Here is a 22,628-nt window from a genome sequence, read left to right as displayed (position 1 = left end):
CGCTAACTCTTTGCGTACGCACAGCTAAAACTGTCTAATTTGTAAGGGTTGCGCCGCTACCTGGCTCCTGGAGGGTAACCACCGCAAGAAGTGAATCGAATGTTGACAGGAAAAGCCGGAGGTTCGCCCGCTTGGCACGGGAACGGAATCCGCGGCAGTTCCACTGGGTGATTAAGATGGGGGTGGCCGAATTAGTATGCGGAGAGCGCCTAATTTGAAGCCTGTCCACCATGGTCAGTTAGGCGAGAGGTCGATTGTAAGGACGTTTCTCCGGAGCCAGCACTCGCGATGAGAGGGCCATCCTCTATTCCCGAGAGCGAGCAGCTGTCGTCGTCTGCTGCTAGTTTCCATGGCGCGACGCATTTTGGGATAGCGGCCAGACACGCCTTTGATTAGACCGCCGACTCGTCGGACGCCACGCGAAGATTGTGCGATGTGCTGCGCGACTATTGTGGGTACAATTTCGGTCATTTTGGTGATTGCGGAGATGACTGCCGCGGAAATTTGACTTTCTAGGGCACTGAAACGGGCGTCTATGCGGGCCTCTAGACGGGCCTGAAGTGCAGCATCCCCGTTCAGTGCGGCGTTCGGTGCCGCGGGCTCACTCTCCATTGCCTCGGTAGCGGAGCGAGAGGGGGGAGTGATAGGCTGTTTTGATTGTGATTCTAGGAGCGCAATTTTCTCTAGCAGCATCTCAATTTTGCCCTCAGGAGCTCCTATTTTGGTTTGCTCGGCACTGCATGCCGCAGAGGGGCAAGAGGGAGGGGAGGAGGAGGCAGCCCTGTCCGTACCGCTCACCTGCGTTCCATGTTTCACGGCGTTGACCCAGGCCCCGGTCTTGTCGTGTGGTGGCGCTGTCGACTGCTTTCCAGTATCGCCGTGTGGTGGCGGCTGCGTCGACGGGCGCTTGCCGGCTCCTCCGGTGGGTGTCCCCAGCTTCTTGGTGTTGTTGTCCCGGCTTAGTAACTCACCGGGGCGGCCAAGATGGCGGCTCTTCTCCTTGGCAGCAATTTTCTTTGTGGTGGTCATCGTGTGCTTGCGGAATTTCGCCGCACACTCCCGCGAGTTAGTGGCGTGTGCACCGGCACAAACCGAGCACCGCAGCACACACTCGTGAGGGGCCCGCACCCCCTCCTGAAGCGGGGCCTGTTGCCCACACAGACCGCACGTGTTCGTCTGCGTGTCGGGACAAGCATCCACTCGGTGGCCAACGGCCCCACACAGGCCGCAGGCCAGGATCGTATGGTAGCAGTTTTGCACAGGGATGAGCATGTTCTCGTAGTGCACAAAACGCGGTTTTTCCCTCCCGACGAAGGTGATGCGAGCTTTGTTACAGGAGCCGAATTTTTTAACCTCGGCGATGGTGCCTGCCCTCCACTGCACCTGCTCCCGAAGCCAATAGTGTCCGAGTTGCTGACGGTGATGACGCCGTGGCATACATCGCCTCCGTCTTGTCGAAGGTATCCGTGGAGTGGAATAATCTCATGCTCGGTGTTAATGGAGATGCCCCCGAGGAGCCGATCAGCCGCCGCTGGGTTCGGCGTGTAAATCACATTGAGGTTTTGTTCACGGTATGGCAGATCCATAACAGACCTTGCCACTGCGGGCCCAAGATAGGCCGTAATAGCGGCGCCGTAGCGATTTTCTGAAAAGCCTTGGTGCAGCTAGATATGTTTGCATGGCTTGAAAACAACCACGAAGTCGTCTGGTCCCGGTCTTGGGAGTCGGCGAGGCTTCCAGTTAGGACAGTCCTTGCCTTTGATTACTGCAGCGCGCGAGGCAGGAGGCTGCGTCTTGCCAGCCGAGTGTGCCAGAGGCCGGGGCAGCGATGGACGCCGCTAGCTTGGCTTGAACGATCGAGCGGCGCGCGACCGCTTCGTTGAAAGATTGGTGCCGAAATTTCGGAACAGAACCGGAGTTGTCCCCTTCCGATGTAGAAACTGTCGTCCAGATCATGCCGTCGGGATCGTAACCCCTCGCGAATGATGAAGGGTCAGCCATTTTACCTAGGGAGGCCGGTTCCACGCCGCCGCACGTCGGTGTGGAACGCCGACGTCGTTAGGCCAAACTGCGTCGCCAGGGTGTAAATCGGCCGTAGAATTAGCAAACTTGGGCCCACCTTGCAAAATTTGGGGTCCACGTAGTCCAGATTGCTTGCTGCGTTGAGAGGCATTGGTCTTGTGGGGTGCAGAAGCTTTAGCCGTGGCTCCAGCCGAAAAACGACGGAGCCGACCAGCGTTCGCCCGCGTAGCTCGAACGCAACTCCCCGTGAGTCTGCTCCGGAGGAATTTCAAACACCTAAAGATCTTTAACGTGCACTCACATCGCACAGCACACGGGCGCCTTACCGTTTTGCCTCCATAAAAACACATCCGCCGCGGTAGCGTTCGAACTCAGCAGCCGAGCGCACTAACCACTGAGTCACGCGGCGGTTTTTCACTGAGGGTTGAGATCATAAATCTCATACGTGTGTTTGACGGCTGAGTGTTCGACTGAAATCAAACACGGCAGTGTCATGAAGCCGGGTGCCAAGGTGTTAGTCATGTAGGGAAGCTGAACACTTCGCTATGGTGCAAGAAAGCCGGGCAGCACACCCTCAGCATTCTGAAACAGGCTCCGGGAACGACGCTAGTAATATTTGTTCCTATTCATTGTCCCCGATGATGAACCACGTTTTTTCCTGCCACATGCTTTTTGCGAGAAACCATTATCTTAACACAAATGCTGAGCACAAGTGCATGCAATTTTAAAGCGAAAATTTTACTGGCTGCGAACTTGCGATTTTGCCGTTGCGATGCTCCAAGGGGAACCTGACGACACAACGCGCGACTCGCCGCGGAGGCGAACCGGTCTGGCCGGGCCGGCGGCGGCTGGCGCACTCAGCGCGAAATAGAGACTGCTCTAAGTCTCCGCCAGTGCGGTCAGTGTGCGCCGAAGCCGCCGAACGCGTTTGCGGTGAAGCGCAGTTGGAGTATAGAGGGTCTCGCCTTGGCGGACTTGACGTCGCCGTGCAGCGCTTGCGCGTTACGCCGAAGTATAAACACGCCTTAACAGAGCCTGCGCTTAACTGCTAAGCAACGTGTTTGCTGGCGGCATCTATGGGAACCACTGAAACCCCTCGCACACACTCACCTAAAAGGTTGCTGGGGGGGCATGGAGGCCATTCAAGACGCTACGACATAGGAGCTGAGAGCCGTGCCAAAAGAACCGAATCAGCGGAACCGTGAGCTTAACTTGGCCTTAGCTCTGGCTGCCAAAGTGGTTCCAGATGACGGAAGCTCTAGCCCTGTCTGCATTTTATTCTGTTTATTTGTTTACTCTTTATGGCCGGGGCACGTGCGTGCACGCGTCTCTAACTTTTGTGTGTTGGGCGATCCCGCCACCGTCTGTTGCTGTGCACCTTACTCGCCGCCGCTCTGCTGCCTTAAGGGGTGGCCATTATCCCCTTCCGCTCCTTGTTTTTCTTTCTTTTTTTCGTCCCGGGCCGGCTCCCCGCGGCTGCGGGGTGGGCGGTGGGGGACAACACATTTTTCTTTTTTATTGGTTCCCCTTTTTTTCCCTCTCTCTCTCTCTCTTTTCTAGTATTCTTTGCCTCCGTTTGTTTACTTTGTTCATGTGTAGTACATGTCTGCCAGTGCCAACTCCTTAAGTAGGGGAAGAAGATCCCTGTAACCGCAGTCTTGAGAAAGGACAGGCTTTTTCCGAAACGTCGACTTAAAATAAATCTATGGTTAAATGAAGCGTTTTCGACTTTGCATGTATATATATATATATATATATATATATATATTGAGAGAGAGAGAGAGAGGGAAATGCGGGGCTCGTTAAACATGTGAGACAGACCAACATCCACAAAAACCAAGAAGCATTGGGTATTTTTATTTTATTTTTGTGGGGCTGACCCATTGAGGTGATTATTAAATATTTTAGTATTAATTCGGAGGTCGTGGGCTCGGTTCCTACCGATCGCATGTGGTTGTTTTTTTCGCCTTTTTTAATCGGTACGTACCATTCCGCGGACAAATATTGGCCAATAATCTCCATTGATCAACGCCACAACTAAACAAAAATGGTTGTTGTTCATCTCCACTATACTAGCGACAGATGCAAAGCGAAAGCTTGGTTTGGCTGTGGTTTTACTTTGTCAGGCGGTCCTTATCCTTTTCCATATACTTTGCATGCCCAGCAATATCTTTGGGATCGTCAGTCTGGGACCGGCGCCGCCTGTACACATCGCAACCGACGGCTTGGTATATATGGCTATATATTAAAATGATTAGCGAATGCGAAATCAAATAAAGAGCGTTAGATAAGTTTACTCCTATGCTATCGGAATATTGGGGTACCAAATTGTACATCACGAAACGGCAATTCGTTTGGTACCACTCGCATCCCTCTGCGACGACCGGTTAGCCCGCCATGCCCTCGAAAGGTCGCCCCTCATTACGGTGTCGAGGACCAAGGGTCGTCTTTACGAATCCCTAGCACAAGCCAGAATTCAACTCGACTAACAACTCTGTGCGCACCTTCGCGCTAGTTTCTTTGACATCGTTCCAGACCCTATGTGCCAAAGGGATAGTCCACAATTTCTTCACAGATATTGACTTCAAGTGGCACCAGTCTCGGCGCACGAGCAAGCCTCGTGCTGAAAGTAGAAGAGCCGAAAGATATTTGAGCAGCGGTTGTGGTCAACGGTGGTTGTGGCTCACCCTGAGCAAGTGGGCAGGCCCCAGCAGTTTCCTTTTCATTTTTTCTGCTAGCTATAGAAGGTAGAGTGAGAGAGAAACATCTTTATTGAGCCGAGCTCGACGTCTTCTTAGATGTCGTCGATGGAAGTGGTTCGCTCTACACGGGACCTCAATGCTTCCCTAGCCGCTTGGCCCCTGGAGATCACGTCGAGCTGGTCATCCAGGGTGGGGCCGATTAGTAAGGTCTCCCATCGCTCGGTATGGGAGGATGAGGGACAGGGCGAGGTAGTGGGGCAGGTAAGGGATGGGTGGATTGCCTTGACGAAATCTCATACTCCAATGACATGTTAGAACGTCCCTTCTGAGTCTTGCAGAAATTAATTCATTCTCGTACCTTTCCGGGTACGTCTTGTTTTGAAGGTATTGGTGGGGTAAGGGTCCTGCCTGTGTCTGCCTCTAGATCGCTTTATGCTTCTGCTGAGCGATTTGTGGGAATCGGGGTAACGTCACCTCTCCGTCTTGTAATGGTTTATAATGTCCCTGAAGCTAATTATAGACTGTGGCTCACCTTCCTCTACCCGGTGTTCCATTTCTCGGGCGAACTGGTGGGCAAGTTCTTTACCCTCCAGCCCAGAGTGAGCCGGTGTCCATATCAACTCAACTTTCCTTTCAGGTACGTCGCGTTTACTCTTGAGAATATCTAGTGCCGCAATGGAAACCCACCCCTTTCTGTAGCTGTTATACGCCTTTTGCGAGTCACTGACAATTCTTCCTACTTTGGGATGCGCGAGTGCTAGCGCTATTGTTGCCTCTGCTGCCACCTCCGGAAATGACGTCTCGATGGAGGCGCATGTTACGAGCACATCCCGCGTCTTAACTGACAGCGTGGCTTGTGATGAAAACTTGGGTAACGAAGCGCCTGTGTTGTTGTTGTTAGCCTATCAAAAGATGGCACATACTCACACTGGGGGATCGGCCAAGGATCGGGTGGCTATTCACCTGAACCCAGTTAATAAAAATGAAAAGCACGTGGAAGCGCAGCAAAGGTGAATTCTTCCTCATGAACAGAAAAGGGATGACAGTTTTGATTTCAAAATTATGAAGAGATTGACTCCCTCTTTCTCTTCTTCTATTTGATCTAAAGTCTCCGTCAAGGCCGCTTTACAAGGAGAGCCTCAGCGACTTCTTGGCGGTGAAATACATAAGCACTCGTCTACTGTGCAAGTCATTTTGCACGTTAAATAACCAGAGGTAGTTTAAGCTAACCTGGAGCCGGCCATAGCTGCATCGCACACAGCCGTCATGCTGAACCACAGTTTATCCAAACAAATCCGAAGCCCTCCGCTGCACCATGACACGAAGCCTTCATGCAGCTTCGGGGCCTTAAACTTCATACGCCGTTCATCTTACTTTTTATGTTTAACTCAAAGGAGGCGACCAGATTCAATGACCAGATTCCTCCAGAGGCTGCGCATGTCCACACTGGTACTTCTTCACAGCGGAAAAGTTGCTCGGGAATCTCAGAAAAGCAAATAGGTAAGGCCTTAAGGCAAAAAAAAATGAATGAAACAAAGGAGTAATTCCGTACGTTGGCGCCACTTCGCTATTTTGAAAAAAGGAAGGGGATAAGCAGCCGAAGTTAGATCACAATTTTACGCTTCACAAGGGCTTGCTATTGAATGTGTAGACTAGTGAGGGTTACCTTCGCGCAACCTGCCTGGAAAGCAGCACCATTACAGGATTTTAAAATTTGAGATTTGTGCTGTTTAGTCATCCTCTGGCAACTCAGGAGTTCGCAAAGAGCGGGCAGTAAAACTAGTTTAAAAGATCAGTGACACAGCAAAAGAAACGGATTAATGGTCATCTTCGCTTTCATTCAGAAGCTGCACACAGCGGTTGACTAGAAAATTTTTAGAAACGTTGGATATTGAACATGTGGGCTCTCTTATGTCAGCTTTACCGCTGTTTTCGATTAGCCGAACAGCATTCCCACATAGCCATAACAGTTTGCAATGTGCGAGCATCTCTGCAGAGGCCTTTTGCTGTTTTACTGGGTTCCTCTGTATATATAACATAATTTCTCCCACTATTCCGCTGCACACAAAATATAAACTAGGTTGGCACGTTCGCGTATGCCTGCTCCTTCACGTTGTTCTGTCTGGCTTTCTTTGTTCTTGTAGTCGAATTCTTTTTGTGCACTGTGAAAAATCGCAGTTGATAGTTGTACAGAGTAAACCAAGTGATAGTGTGAAAGATGATTGCCATTATGAATTTATTACCTGCATGAATAAAAGCCGTGCACAACAGTGATGTGCACTTGCAATAAAACTTTTTTTGGTTACGCACACGTTCGCCCTGCGTGGTTCTTGCTTTTTGCAGCGCCTATGGTCTCAAGCAAGTGGCGAAGATTCGCGGTTAATATCAAGCAGTTGGCTCACCCACCACCAGTGGCTTCCAGCTGGCTCATGGCTTGCTGGATTTGATTGAGATCCAGTATCGAGCAGGCCATGAGCCAACGGCAACCTTTTATTAGGTTCCATGTGCCATGTGTTTATTAGGTTCCATGTGCCGACTGCCCATCAGTATACATAGGCGAAACAGGAGATTTTGCACGCAGATTACGTGAACATAAGAATGACGTGAAGAACCGGCGCGCAGAACAAAATGCGCTTGCCGAGCATTCAGTATCTGCCAGCCACAACATCAACTGGGCAGAGGCACGTGGTCGCCAAAGAAAAAGACAGGAAATCACGGCTCTATCTTCAGTCGCTGATCATCCAAACAACAGCGCATACTATCAATCGAAATAAAGGGAATTTTCCACCTATCTACGCGAGATGCCTGGGATCGCATATACGCCGCATAAAAAAAGGCACCACCGCAACGTTTTGCCTCATTGTGAACAAGACTCCCGTGTGGGGGCCGAAACGTCATTACATCTTAATTTTTAGTCGGTGCGAGTCACTAGTATCATGTACCATCCCGACCAGACGGGATTCCGTCAGACCCTAGACTACAAGCTTTTGAACGCGAATGTGTAAATACTGGTTGCTATTCCCTGCGAAGCTATCAAGTTGATAGGAGTAAAAAGGAGAGAGATCCAAGACAAAGCCGCATTAAAACAGCTTGCCATCGATTACCGGGGCAATGTCAGTGGATAATTGGACAGAGGTCTGAAAGTGAATGGTTCTAACTTGGGCTTGCATTCGCACATGATATTGGGCCACATACCAAACAATTCAAATTCGGTCTCGGTTGTGCATAGGCTCCTGCTCGGCCCTACGCCAGGAAGAAAAACACCTGTGGCTGCGGAGCACTTCCAAAAGCGACGTGACCGCGGCTTCCGAAGACCCTTTTTCTATTGCCCACGTTTGAAGCTGGTGCCGAAAACATGCTATGTCCTCGTCATCGCTTTCGTGATCGGCTTCTCAATCAGGAAAGTGTGCAAAAGCTGTATCTTACCAGTACTAAAACTACGGGTAATGAACGTAGAGGCTCACGAAAAGGGGTAAGCTTAAGTTAAGGACAACGCAGCGAGCCATGGAAAGCAAAATGATAAATGTAACCTTAAGAGACCGGAAGCGGGCAGAGTGGGTGGTCATCCTACATGAAATCAAGAGCAAGAAATGGGATTGGGCAGGACAGGGAATGTGAAGGCAAGAAAACCGCTGTTCCGTACGGGTAACGAAGTGGATTCCAAGAAAAAGTACGTGTAGCAGGGGGCGGCAGAATATTAGGTGTGCAGATGAGATTAAGAATTTTGCAGGCAAAGGGAAATGCAGCTGGCAAAAGTCAGGGTTAATGGGAAAGACATAGGAGAGGCCTTTGCGCTGAAGTGGGTTTAGTCAGACTGATGATGATTATCAAACTGAGCACATGCAAAGGTCCTGATGATGTCAATTAGCGTTTACATCTACAAAAACCGATGCGGTCCCAGGTTGAGCGTATTCACTTCTGGGGACACGGCTCGGCACGTCCTCAGTGTCCGGCACCAAACATTCGGTCCAACATACTTCACGCTGTAGCTGGTTGCACTGCTTTGACATTCGATCTGCCGCAGCTTCGGCCCACGCAGGGAGCTGCAGGCTAACTTCAATGCGTCTTTCCTTCAGCGACGAAATTTCTTCCCATAGCTTACGGCTGACCTGGTGCAGATCTACAAAGGCATCACTCACTTTTCTGATATTTATCCATCGTTTAACAACGCGCAAGTGAGAGTCATTTGCTTGCGTCGGCCGTGCAGTGAACTTGAATATTTGATCACTGTACTGGCGTTGCGGATGCAGACTTTGGCTTGGCTTAAATGCGAATATCCTACACGCTGTAATGACGATAATGCTCATGCGCTCATAATGCATTGTAGATTCTGGTCTATTGGAGTAAAAGGAGCCTTCACTGTTTTTTTTCTTTTCTGCCAATATGTGAATAGATTACCTGGTAGATTCTGGCCTTTGGAATAAAAGAAGTCTTCACTTGCTTATTTTCGCCTATGTATGAATAGATATATTCTGCTCTCTCTTTTGGGTCCTATTGTTTTAAAAGCTCGGATTTATACTGTTATGCCAGAGTGGAGCAGGAACGAGCAGTTTTACTGCTTCTATTCGGCCTGAAATTAGGCGAGTGGCATCCTCGCCAATTTCTAAAGCGTACCACCACATACTGCCTTTATGGAAAACTGCGCCGCATTTATTCGGGTGTCAGTTTACTGTCATGTAGACAGAATGCACATCGTTGTACTGGGAATTCGTCTAAACTGGCTAGAAACGAAGACCACACGAATTAGGAATAATTGTACATTCACGTGTTCATCGTATTGAAGACAGTCCAGCACGATTCCCTGTTCAAAGAACAATCAGCCACCATTCCCGCCGTGTAGAATGCGCGTGACGACGTCGCCACGGCAAAACCTTTTTTCATTATTTACATTGCGATACGGTAATGTATGGCATAAAATATAGATTCCCATGCATCTCACGCTGGTAATAAGAGTAATTACTCATTTGCATCCAGCCGAGCGCAACTATACGGCTATAAAAAGTCTATTGTACACTTTTTTCAGAAGCTTCTCAGTTAAGTTCGTTCAGTTCGTTCGTTAGGGTGTCACAGTAAATTCGTTCGGGTGTCACAGTTTACTGTCACGTAGACAGAATGCACATCGTTGCACTGGGAATTCGTCTAAACTTGCTTAAAACGAAGACCTCACGAATTGAGAACAATTGTACATTCATGCGTTCATCGTATTGAAAACAGTCCAGCACGATTCCCTGTTCAAAGAACACTAACCAACCAGCCACCATTATCGCCGTGTAGAGCGCGCGTGACGACGTTGTCACGGCAAAACCTTTGTTGATTATTTACATTGCGATAAGGTAATGTATGGCATAAAATCTAAACTCCCACACATCTTAGATTCGTAATAAGGAAGTTATTACTCATTTGCAACCAGCGGTGCACCACCGTGCACATAAAGGATGGCTATTGTACAACTTTCTCAAAACTCAGTTAAGTTCGTTCCGGTCGGGGGTTTGAACCCGGGACCACCGCTTCACCGAAGTAGTTGCTCTAACAACTGAGCTAACCGGGACGGGAAGCTTATGGTGAGGCGAGGGTAAATTGCAGATGTAATACAAGAAAAGACGTCAACTATTGGCAGCTGCACTAATTTCGGCGTATAGGCTCGATTTAACGGACATGGCTCAGATTCTCTGAAAGCGTAGGCCGCTTTGGAGTCTAGTTTTGCCTCCACGGCTAGGTCCGCGGCGGCATCCCTAGAATCCGCTCAGCTTTCTCTGCCAGTGGAGCGGAAGTTACGAAGTCGAAAGGCGCCCATTCTTCTCAGGCAGTGGAATATGGTCTTTTCTAGAAGGCATATCTGTAACACAGACGCCAACCTTATGTAGTCAAGAAAAGACTTTTTTTTATTAAAACGAATTCGCTAGGCCGGTCTTGTGTCAAGATGTTTCGGTAGATGACGCCAGCTACCCCATCGACGGGCTGTAGCTATCGAGCATAAAGGAGCACAAATGGTAAGGCGGCCAGGCGCACCGTCCTATGGTCGAAATTTTTGATGGCGTGACAAAATTACGGAGCCACCCAGAACCCCGACACAGGAGGGTCAAGGGGGGCAGTCACCCCCCCCCCCCCCAACAGTTTTCTAAGGGGTTGTGCACCCCTGCCCCCTGGCTGCAATTATTGAAACACTTAATACTAATAATAATTGGTTTTTTTGGGGAAAGGAAATGGCGCAGTATCTGTCTCATATATCGTTGGACACCTGAACCGCGCCGTAAGGCAAGGGTAAAGGAGAGAGTGAAAGAAGAAAGGAAGAGAGAGGTGCCGTAGTGGAGGGCTCCGGAATAATTTCGGCCACCTGGGGATCTTTAACGTGCACTGACATCGCACAGCACACGGGCGCCTTAGCGTTTTTCCTCCATAAAAACGCAGCCGCCGCGGTCGGGTTCGAACCCGGGAACTCCGGATCAGTAGTCGAGTGCCCTAACCACTGAGCCACCGCGGCGGGGCACAATTGAAACACTTCAGTTCTAGGACTTTTCATGCAAAACAAAGTGGGGCTGAGCTATTTGTTTTCGTAGCCAGTTGTGAACATTTCGTATATGAATAACTCAAAGCAGTCGTTCCAACAGAAGTCAACTGTCTGTACCGTGTACATTATCATATCTAGCAGAATTTAAATGAGTTATGCACAAAATTTTAACCGAACTGATCACTCGTCGTGCGTATTTCTTCCCGTCTATAAAACGTCCCATGCTACATCATTTTATATTGCCGTGAATATTTGCACTGTTTGTGCGTTCGCACTCAGAAGCACCGGCACGCGTCTTTATGAGTTTGCTTCGTGACGCCAGATGCGACCAGACTTATCTACATTGATCAAGACTAGGTACGAATGCTTCCACGTCTTTCCGGATTGCTGTAGTTGGCTTTGGTTCTTTATCGCGGCCAACAACTGCAAGCATCCATTTCCATGACCGTTGAGCACGCTTGTGCGTACCGCCGACGTCGAGTCATTCAGTTCATAGTGAGCGAGAGTCAAATCCTTAAACAGTTTCTTTTCGAAGCCTTTTCTTGTCTTTCTGACTGCTGGAGTGTCATCACCACATACAGGTTGCATCAACCTTTGAACATTGGAAAGTAAAAATTTTTACAAATGTGTGCAACTGAGCATCAAATATCTAACAAAATAAGCTCGAAGTCTTGCCTCCCCCAATAGAAAATAAGTTCCGGAGTCCCTGGCAGGCTCCACATATAACCTTCCCGTCATTGTCAAGACAAGCTGTCATCGGGTGTAATCACATTCCGGGGTGTTTTCTACGGCTTCGTCTTTTCCATTAATGTTTGACTTCCTTTTGCTTTTCATTTGAGGAATGGAGACGTAAAGTGTATGGAACAAAAAGTTATTTATTCAATACAGAACGCTGAATGTCGCTACATCTCACTAAATCGCTGACGCATCTTGCGCTACCTCTTTACGTGGTCGATCTAGACCTGGTTTCACTCCTGGCGCCGGTAGTGCAACTTCCGTAAGCTTCTACGGTGCCGGCGCAGACGCATCTTGCGCTATTACTTTACGTGTACGACCTCGGCCCCGCTTCACTCCTCCTTGCTGCGGCGTACCCTCTGTTGTGTTACGCGGTCGTACCTTTGGCGCCGTTCCGTCTGCCCTTAAGCGTGGCCGGCCGCGGCCCCGCTTCAATTCTTCGTTACCCTCCGTTGTGCCCAGCGGCTTGCATGTATGGCGCCTGAGCCTCGTGACGTCCTCGGCACCAGCCCCGCACCGCGGGCAGGTCAGCGGGTACCGGCGGGAGTGTATGACCTGCTCATGCCTCCTTGCATGGGCGCGTTCCCTGAACTTCTTGCCGCATTGACTGCACTCGTAGGGCTTCTCAGCACTGTGGATTATCATGTGAACCTTCAGAGTGTCCGGCCGGGAGAACCTCTTCTGACACAAATGGCACACGGAATCTCGCCTGCCAACGTGGGTACGCTCGTGCCTGATGATATCAGCCCTGCGTACATGAAGGGTAAGGATAAGCAGAATTACCCCAAGACTACGAAAATCTTTTCCGGATGTCTCTTTTAGTAGACACCTTTAGCATAGCATGTACCATGTTACCGTTACCGGTACCGTACTGTAGTACCTGGAGCCCGCGAAGCCAGTACACATTCACACATCATCCTGACGGTGCCAGGAGGCACCAGGTTTCCGGCAGCTGCGCGTGCGCATGCAGCATCAGGAGCATTCAGCGCGCGCTCACCGGCGTTGGGCTGTCTTCCGGTACTTCGGTAACGAAAACGTGGGACACGGTAGGCTAAAGGTGTCTAGATATGTGTGAACATCTCTTTCATGGTTATGATTTCGCTAGTGACGATCGCACCTTCCATCTATATTTCTGCCGCTGATGTTAGGCGCATCTTTGCCTGCTTCTGACGCATCTCTTCGGCATGAGCGAACGTCTCACGCTTACTTTCTTTCCGCTCCTGTTGACGTTTACTTCCTATGTCCTCGCTAAGGAAACCTCGGTTGACCCGTACTTCAGTTGCAATGTGAGCGACTCAGCAGTAATGCTTGATAATCAGGCTTATTGAGGAGTGTCTGAGGTACCACTGCTCAGTTAAGCTCTGCAAGCATTGAAACACGCACGCGCAAAGTCACACAAAATTTTTTAGCGTCCATAAAGGTATGCGCTTATGAGGGGCTGGCCACGAGTCGACCAGAATTGGCGGGCGGCTCGTCCACTTGCGCGAGTCCTCGAGAGAGGCCGCTACCAAAATCACCAGCCGGGCCATTTCCTACACGGGAGATTCGCTCAATTCTGACACCGCAGCAGCGGCTTCAGAGTGCCGATTTCTACACTGGGGAGGCAGCAAACAACGGCCGCGGTTATAACGAACACTCGCTTATTACGAAATAAGGTGGTGCTACCGTAAAAATGTGTGTAAGAAGAGTGGCACTGTGTCTCAGACATAACGAATGACTTAGGCCGTGCAACTCGGTTAGGTCGAACATGGATTCGCCGTGAACTCGACTCCTGTATATAAAAACTCGCACTTTCCGCGACCGCACATGGCGAATAACGCCACCCAGCCCCGGTTGTATTGCTCTGAAGAGAACATCGCGACGCAGAAAAGTAACAAAATGCAGCATTAGAAATACGCAAACTCGGCGGCGAGGCACGCCGACGGGTTAAGGAATACAACGGTGATCACTGGGTAAGGGTGCACCGGCTGGGCAAACCTCTAAAATGCAAGTGAGATTAGCGCAAGGTCGGCGATCAACTAAAGGTAGCGATTAGAGAAGTTTTAATAGCAGTCACGCAGCATGCCTGGCTTGCCAAGCCGATCACATGGCCAGGGTCACCAGCCCAATCTTCTCTCCACAATCTGCGCTGCCACCGTGAGTAGACAACGCCCAGACAGGCTGTGGAGTTGACACGTTCTGCGCGTACTTGCGCCAGATTCTCGGCCGGATGGACCCAGGCGTGGCAGACGATTGTGACGCACGAGGTGTTTGCGGCAACGTGTCCTTCTTGGGCTCATGACCGGCATGGGTGACTTCGTTAACGCCGACATCACTGAGCCACGAACTGATGAAGCATTTTAGGCAAAGTACGAGCGCTCCCAGACTTCTGGGAACATTATGAAGACCACGACGAGGAGGCGTACCTATTTCCACCTGCCTTGAACGCTTACCTTAATTAGTTATGTCGTGTCCCTAAAGCAGTTTGTTGGCGGCAAGGTCCTCAGTGGGGAGCACATGGCCACCGTGGACCGCTTGGAAGGCACCTTGATAGGGCTTGCTTTCAAGTATCAGACGCATATAACTCGCAAACTCACTTTCTCAAATATATGTATTGTTTTTCTGATTTTGTAATTTCGGTGTAATATTAGAAGTTCACATACAACGAACATCGAATACAACGAACGCAATCAGTGCGATCGTCAGGCTCGTTTGCACTGTAATTGTAAGCTTGCTGGAAAAAGCGGGCAGTGTTTCTTGATAGAAAATGAACACAAAATGCGAACAAGAAGCGCGAAGAGACACTTTCGAGCACGCTACTGCTATTAGAATGCTGATGACTGTGTTGTGCTCTGTTCCTAAATCGTGTCATTCAAGCATTCATTGCGTATTTTTAAGGCGACTTCACGATTTCTGCTTTTTAAAAATATTTACGGCTTCAAAAGATGCTTTTTCAGAAGAAAGGACATCTCTCCAGTTCAAAAGTCACGATGGCGTCAAGCAACGAACGGCACTATAAGACCTACTTGCGAGTGCTCGTGTAGGTGCAGTGCGTGCAGTGGTGGATTCCCTCCGTGCTATGCCAGTGTTTCCGCCGGGTATGCATTTCTAAGTTGTACTGCTTAGTGAAGAGGTCGTCGCACTTCTCACAGGCGAGAAACAGGCTGTGCAAAGGAATGTTATTGACGTCCTCTGAAAAAGAACCGAGCAGTGGGAGTAGCGAATGAGCACATGTGGAGTGAAGAACTGCCCAGATAATTCAGTGTTCTTAAGGTGGACCGTGACAGAGAGGAAAAGGCCGCAAGTAGTACTTTTTCACATCAGTTCCTTTGTATCAATTAGGTGCATTGTAGTTTCCTTAATATAGTAATAGATTAGCAGGTCGTGTTAAATATTTTGCCCATTCGCGAAACAAAGGCAGTGCAATGGTACTAGTCTGCACAGATCGGTGAATAGGTAATATAAACCTTAAATTTAAAAAGACAGTGCCTTTTCTGGAAGCGCTATTGAGTAGCTTCGCATCGGTACACACACACCAGAAGAGGAGTTCTCTCACAATGCTTATGTCATTTTCATGCACTAAAGATATATACATAAAAACAAGCACCCATGCTATTTTATCCACAGTTCAATCTCCCTGCTTATTTGGCAATGTGTCACCTTTCCTTCAAGTTTTGCCCAGATATCCTTGCACAGAATGGTCTGCCGTCTATGCGGACATTCAAATTGTTCATAATCAAGCATAATATAATTAGCTTAGACTTGAAGACGGAAAGGAAGAAGCTAGTGAAGAAGTTCATTAACGAGTTAGCAGTTAGAGGGAAGGAAGAGTAGTTCAGGATATCGCTGTCAAACCAATATTCAGTTTAACTGAGGAAGGCGATCTTAATTTGCATATAATGAGGTATAATTTGACAACTGTCGTTAGGCAGTGCGCAGCAAAAACAGGCGGTAGGACAGTTCGACAGGATACCGGCAAGCTATCTCAGGAGACAAAAGATCTGATTAAGAAACGTCAAACTATGAGGGGAACTAACCCTACAGACAGGACAGAACTAGCAGAGCTAGCGAAGTTAATAAACAAGCGCAAGGTTACCGACATAACGAAGCTCAATATGGAGACAATCGCGCATGCTCTAAAGAACAGTGGCAGCCTAAAAGCGGTGAAGAGGAAACGCATAATTGCTAACGTACCATACCTGCAATCTACCTCTCACCTCTTCAGGAGTTCAATATACACCAGAGTTTGCGAGCTATATAGACTTAGGTTATCATGAGAATATTAGATTAGTCAAAAGCGTGGAAGCCATACCCTTACCGACATTGCCTGACAACGCTTAGCCGATTCAGTATACTCTACGACGTCTGCCCCATTTTGGAAAATACCTGCCGGTCTAATTACGGTCGACGAGTTCTGCATGATCTGTTACCATGTATGTTAATTGACTATATAAATCAAGGTAACAAGATTTCTAAACTGCAATTTTCTGATCTCATTGCCATGTTCATATGCTGAATCTTTATTATTTTGTGTAGCATGTGATAAGTGCTCAATTAGTGCTGTGTGATGTAGTTTATTTTGACAAGTTGAATGTTTGTACCACTTATAGTTTCATTTTTATTGCTTTATATTTTGCTTTATGCTGACTGAACTAGCTGTGTCCTAGGACATTGCTCTTTGTCCTTTTCTCGCTGCTGCCCCTGCTTGATAAGTGGGGCCAAAGACAACTCAAGCCGTGCTTGAACGGCTTTTCCCTTGGCTCCTTTTTCACTGTATAGTGAGAAAAATAAAGAATGAATGAAGAATGAAAGAGAACAGGAGGGCAATAACATTAGCAACATGGATAAGATAGTTAAAGTAGCCAAACAGTTCTATACAAATCTGTACAGTAGCCAATGAAATCCGAAACATCAATGAGAGAGAGAGTGTCCCACACCACTGCGTCATCCTGCCAGTGACGAGAGAGGAAGTAAAGAAAGCTTCAAGAGCAATGGGAAAGGAAAAGGCAGGTGGGGAGGATCAGGTAACAGCAGATCTGTTGAAGACCGGAGGAGAGATCGTGCCAGAAAACCTAGCCACCCTGTATACGCAATGTCTTATGACCCTTGACCGTACCAGAAGCAAATTTTATCTTAAATCATCAAAAAATAGAGGCCATGAACTTGAAAAATTACAGGCTGATCAGCTTACTCTCCATTGCCTGCAAGATATTTACTAAGGTAATCGCTAATAGTGTCAGAAAAACATTAAACTTCAACCAACCAAACATTCCGGCATGCTTTCCTAAAGGATACACCACAATATTTCAGATTCAAACTATCAATCAGGTGAAATAAAAATGCTCAGAATACAACAAGCACGTATATAAAGCCTTTATTTATTACGAGAAGTTGTTTGAGTCAGTGTAAATCTCAGCAGTCATACAGGCATTAAAGACTCAGGGTTTAGAAGAGCCTTATATCAAAATACTGGAAGGTATATACAGCAAAATGGCATTCCTCTGGGACACTTGGTATGAATCTGTCTTTGGGCCAGCGTGAATTTTGGAATGCACCAAAGTAGACACACACATTGGAACACGGAACACCATAGCTACTATAGTCCTGCATAAAGTCAGCAAGAATATACAAACAAGGAAGGGCCTCAGGCAAGGTGACATGATCTCGCCAATGATATTGCCCTCTTGTTTGCAGGAGGTATTTCGAGGCATGAATTGGGAGCATTTGGGGATAAGAGTTCATGGAGAATACTTAAATAATCGGCAATTTGCTGATGACATTGCCTCGCTGAGTCACTCCAGAGGTGAACTGCAAATTATGATCAATATGTGTGACAGGCTGAGCAGAAAGGTGTGTCTAAAAACTAACATGCAAAAACCAAAGTAATGTCCAGCAGCAAAACAGCCTAGCAGGAAAACAGCAGTTCACAACTGGCAGCGAGGTGCTGGAAGTGGTAAAGGTATACGTCCAATTAGAACAAGTAGTCGAAGCTCATGCGGACCATGAGAGGGAAATAACTAGAAGTATAAATGAGGTTGAGCGCATATGGCAAGTTCTCTCAGATTATGAATGGCAGTTTACCAATATCACTCAAGTGAAAAGTGTACAACAGCTGTATCTTACCGGTACTCACGTACGAGGCAGAAACACGGAAGCTAACGAAAAAGGTTCAGCTTAAGTACAGGACAACGCAGCGTGCCAAGGAAAGAAAAATGATACTTGTAACGTTGAGAGACCGGAAGCCGGCAGAGTGGGTGAGGGAACAAACGCGTGTTAATGACATCCTAGTCGAAATCAAAAGGAAGAAATAGGCTTTGGCAGGTCATGCAACACGAAGGTGAGAGTGTGTTGAGTACGTCAGTCATTTGATGTGCGGTCGCCGCTACATAGGGAAGGAATCCCTCCGACTTCAGTACGACACAAGGAACATCCTTTACCCCTTCATCAGCAAAGGCGTGCGAGAATATAACAAATAGTGGTTCCTCATTACGTATCATAGATGAGCGAAGCAAGCAGCCAGAAGCCTTTGCATATGCCTTCTTCTAATTACTGCTGTATCAATAACTATATCCCCTCCTCCATGCAGGCCTCTGTTCAAGTATCATGTCAATCGCGAATCGGACACTTACGGTTCTTGTCGTGCTGTTCTTCCCGAGAGGATGGCTCTTCGAGCAGATGCTGATCGCCGCTCCTAGGAGCCTCCCAGTGGTCCGGAAGCGCCTCGGGGGAAGTGGAAGGTGGGCTTTCTCTGTGAGTCTCCCCAAAGGCGTCGCTTGCCTACGTTAGACGCGCATGCAGAGAGTGGAAAGAAGTAATGTTTGCTTTCAAAAGACCAGGGAAGGCGATCGGTGGTAGCTGTAGGTTTACGGGGCAGCGAGGTTTAAATGTTGCTGTTAGAAGATGTTGGGCTGGTCAGTTTATAGTTATTGCAAAAAAAAAACTGCACGAAGAAAATGGGACAAAGAGAAAGGCCTTTGTCCGCCTTTGTGCCTGTTTTGTTGCCGCCGTCTTCGCGCAGTTTATTTGGGAAACAAAGTTGCAGGCTCTGCATCAAGGTGAATCAACTTCCGGGAGGTGAAATGGTTTGCCTTGCTTCAGAAACCGCTCCGTACATGTAGCGTGTTGCCCAGAGCTTGTACAGGTGACATAGAAGGGCTATGGGTCGGGCTGGTGGGTAATTCAGATGACGTTCTATAGCGCCGAACCATGAAGGAACAAGATCCCAAGCAGCACAAGTAATTGGACCAACAATGGAGCTGTATTGGCAAAGACCGACCCTACAAGGGCCATGATGGGACCATCCTGTTGCAATATTGGGCCGACGACCTGTGCTGCTTGCGATACAAGCATTTCTGCCCCCTCTGTTCGTTCTTTTGCGATGTCAGCCATCTCCCAGCCATCTTTCGATTCTCACCGCGCGAAAGGTGCCGAAGGGAAACATTTCGCTGCGCTTGTTAGTGGTGGATTCCTTGCAGTCAGGCATAGCAGTGACGAATCCGCAATATAGCATTATCGAATTCTGGGAGGAGATATATATTGAGTAATTGCAAAGGCAATTTTGCGAGAATAGGGGAAACGTAACTTGACGCTTAAGCCACCTTCAAAGTTGATAGCGATAGGATTAAATTTCAGATTTGCCATAGTTTTTGCTGCAACTTCGGTGCGTGGTGACGCCAGTTTCTTTGAAATTCTCGGTGCAGCAACCTCCATATTCGGACTGCTAGGTGCAGATAGCTGTGCTGACAACGTGATAGGCACGTCGCGACGACGTCACAAGGTCACGGGACCTCTCTCGGCCAATCACCGAATTTTATGACATCTATGGCGGATTCCGCTCCTTACCTAAACACTAATGTCATTGCATTGATATTTGGCTGCATATACTCCTTTAATTAACTAAGGCCGTCATCCTCCATGCGGTTCCAGTGCTTTAGTGCTTGGTTAGTTCATTCTGGGCCCCGATTGCGCCATTTATATATTGAGAACACCTGCTAAAGCGCCCCGAGAAAGGTAGTGCGAACATCGGTGCATGCTTCACTTACCTCCCTCTCCGCTTCGTCCAATGCTGTGTAAACACTCGCAAACGTTCCGCTTCCGTCGATAGCTGGAAGACATGATTTGGGGCGTATTTTTAGATGGTTAAATGCCGCAAGCGTAGTAGCTGTGTTGGCGAATGGCTTATCGTGGCACTAAAGACGCCAGATATCTCTAAAAAATTGTGTTAAAATCACGCGACTGAATTACTGAAGCGGCGGAAAATAAATTTCCAGCTCGAAAATTCCGAAATTCACTACAGAGAGCGAAATATTTCAGGATGCGCGTCCGAGGAAAATAATACTTTGGTGAAGGCGCATGCCCCAAAGACAAGAGAGATATAGTGGTTAAAAGTATAAGAATACTGTCAGCTTCAAGAGTTTTAGGCATGTGAGTTCTCGAGAAAAATAAAATCTTACTGTTGTGATACCTCGCAACCCAGCCGTCCAGTATCAACTAATAACGCTTGATTGTTTCCAAACACTTTCAGGCATTTCACGCGATTAGCGTACGTCGCTAGATCCAAATAAATTTTCCCGCATAGCCGCATCCCGTAACGTGTAACCTTTTGTGGCCAATGGTACTTGCTACATCCGCTGATACGAGCCGAAGAAGCTACAAGCCGCGCAAAAAGTAGTGTTTTTTTTCGAACAGATGCATGCATCCCTTAAACGTCTGCCGCCGATATCAAAATGTTCTAGCCACGTACTAAAAACATTCTCCATACTGAAATATGGCTACCGTCGCTTTGCAGAAAAAAATGAGCATCCGCCAACGACCCCGCGCACACGATTAATGTGTGTTGAGGAACGTCGGTCACGTGATGTGCGGTCGCCGCTACATCGGGAAGGAATTCCCTCCGACGTGAGTACGTCACAAAGGACATCCTTTACGCCTTCATCAGCAAAGGCGTGCGAGAATAAAACGAGTAGTGGTTCCTCATTACGTATCATAGATAAGCGAACTAAGCAGCTTGCGGCCTTTGCATACTCCTGCTTCTAAATACTGCGGTATCAATAACTATATCCACTCCTCCATGCAGGGTCTCTGTTCAAGTCATATGTCAACTGCGAATCGCTCACTCACGGTTTTCGTCGTGCTGCTCTTCCCGAGAGGATGGCTCTGCGGGCAGATTCGGATCGCCGCTGCCAGGAGCCTCCCAGTGGTCCGGAAGCGCATCGGGGGAAGTTGAAGGCGGGCTTTCTCTGAGAGTCTCCCCAAAGGCCTCGATTGCCTGCGTTAGCCGCGCATGCACAGAGTTGCAAGAAGTAATGTTGGCTTCCTAGAGATCAGGGAAGGCTAGCGCTGGTAGCGGAAGGTTTATGGGGCAGCGTAGTTTAAAATTTGCTATTAGATATCATGATGGGATGCTCTGTTCATAGTGATTGCAAAAAAAAACTGCGCAAAGATGATGGGACAAGAAGAGACAGGTGTGTCCGTCTTTGTTCCTCTTTTCGTTCCGTCATCTTCGCGCAGTATTTTGGCAATTAAATTTTCAGCCTCTGCATTTAAGGTGAATGAAGTTCCAAGATAATAAATGGTTTGACCTGCTTCAGAAACCGCTTCGTACTTGTAGCGTGATACGCACAGGTTCTACGGGTGAAAGAGAAGATTTATAAAACAGGTTAGTGGGTAATTCATATTTTATTTCACAGCGCAAATGCTTGAAGGAACAAGGCACATGCATTTCTGCCTCTCTCTTCATTGTTTTATGATCTCAGCCATCTTCCAGCCATTTATCGATTCTAAACGCGATAAAGGTTTTGATAGGAAACATTTCGCTGTCCTTGACACGAATCCGCAATATAGCAATATCGAACTCTGCGAGGAGACCTAGATTCAGTAATTGCGCGCGACAGTTTTGCCAGTTAGAATAAAGGAAAAAAGGAAACTATGGGGACTCTGAAGCCACCTTGAAATGGGAATGCGATAAGATTAAATTGCACATTTAACACTCTTTCTTCCAATGGCGGCCTGTCCGGAGCCAGAGATTCTTAGCACCCTCCGCTGCGTCACATGTCTGACCGCCGCCGTGGTCAGTTGCTCTGCAGCCGCTGGGGACTGAGGGCCGAGGGTTGATTGGTTTGATCATAGAAGATCATGGCAACGTTTAACGCTAGAACTTTAGCTAGTGAGGCTAGCCTAGCAGTGCTGTTTGAGGAACTAGCGGGAATTAAATGGGATGTGATAGGGCTTAGCGAAGTTAGGAGGACAGGTGAGGCGTATACAGTACTAAAGGACGGACACATACTGTGCTATCACGGATTAGAGGATAGACGAGAACTAGGTGTGGGTTTACTCATTAATAAGGATATAGCTGGCAACGTAGAGGAGCTCTACAGCATTAACGAGAGGGTAGCAGCTATAGTAATTAGGCTGAATAGGAGGTACAAGCTGAAAGTGGTGCAGGCCTACGCACCCACATCCAGCCATGATGACCAGACCGTTGAAAGCTTCTATGAGGACGTAGAATCAGCAATGAATAAAGCAAAATCGCAGTACACTGTACTGATGGGCGACTTCAATGCGAAGGTGGGCAAGAAGCAGGCTGACGACAACGAGGTAGGTGACTATGGAATAGGCTCTAGAAATAGCAGGGGAGAGTTATTAGTCGAATTCGCGGATAGAAATAATTTACGGATCATGAA

The 22,628-nt window shown here is 48.1% G+C and overlaps 1 protein-coding gene and 1 pseudogene across 1 annotated transcript in view; both read right to left on the bottom strand.

Annotated features, from left to right (window-relative positions):
* Positions 1 to 209: 209 nt before the first annotated feature.
* Positions 210 to 2,001, bottom strand: LOC144108619 (uncharacterized; annotated as a pseudogene).
* A 1-nt stretch (position 2,002) lies between these two features.
* LOC144108618 (uncharacterized) overlaps positions 2,003 to 22,628 on the bottom strand; it is a 29,383-nt gene continuing 8,757 nt past the window's right edge. Inside the window, exons 5-10 of the mRNA XM_077641810.1 lie at positions 21,067 to 21,214; positions 19,989 to 20,050; positions 18,576 to 18,723; positions 14,973 to 15,138; positions 12,414 to 12,715; positions 2,003 to 2,157 (exon numbers count right to left, since the gene is read on the bottom strand). Coding sequence (XP_077497936.1) covers positions 2,003 to 2,157; positions 12,414 to 12,715; positions 14,973 to 15,138; positions 18,576 to 18,723; positions 19,989 to 20,050; positions 21,067 to 21,214 — 981 coding nt within the window. The remainder of the gene's footprint in view (positions 2,158 to 12,413; positions 12,716 to 14,972; positions 15,139 to 18,575; positions 18,724 to 19,988; positions 20,051 to 21,066; positions 21,215 to 22,628) is intronic.

The sequence above is a fragment of the Amblyomma americanum genome, chromosome 10, assembly GCF_052857255.1.
Source record: "Amblyomma americanum isolate KBUSLIRL-KWMA chromosome 10, ASM5285725v1, whole genome shotgun sequence".
In the NCBI taxonomy this organism is placed as follows: Eukaryota; Metazoa; Arthropoda; class Arachnida; order Ixodida; family Ixodidae; genus Amblyomma; species Amblyomma americanum.
The sequence above is the reverse complement of the archived record's forward strand: the minus strand, read 5'-3'. Positions and strand labels throughout refer to the sequence as shown.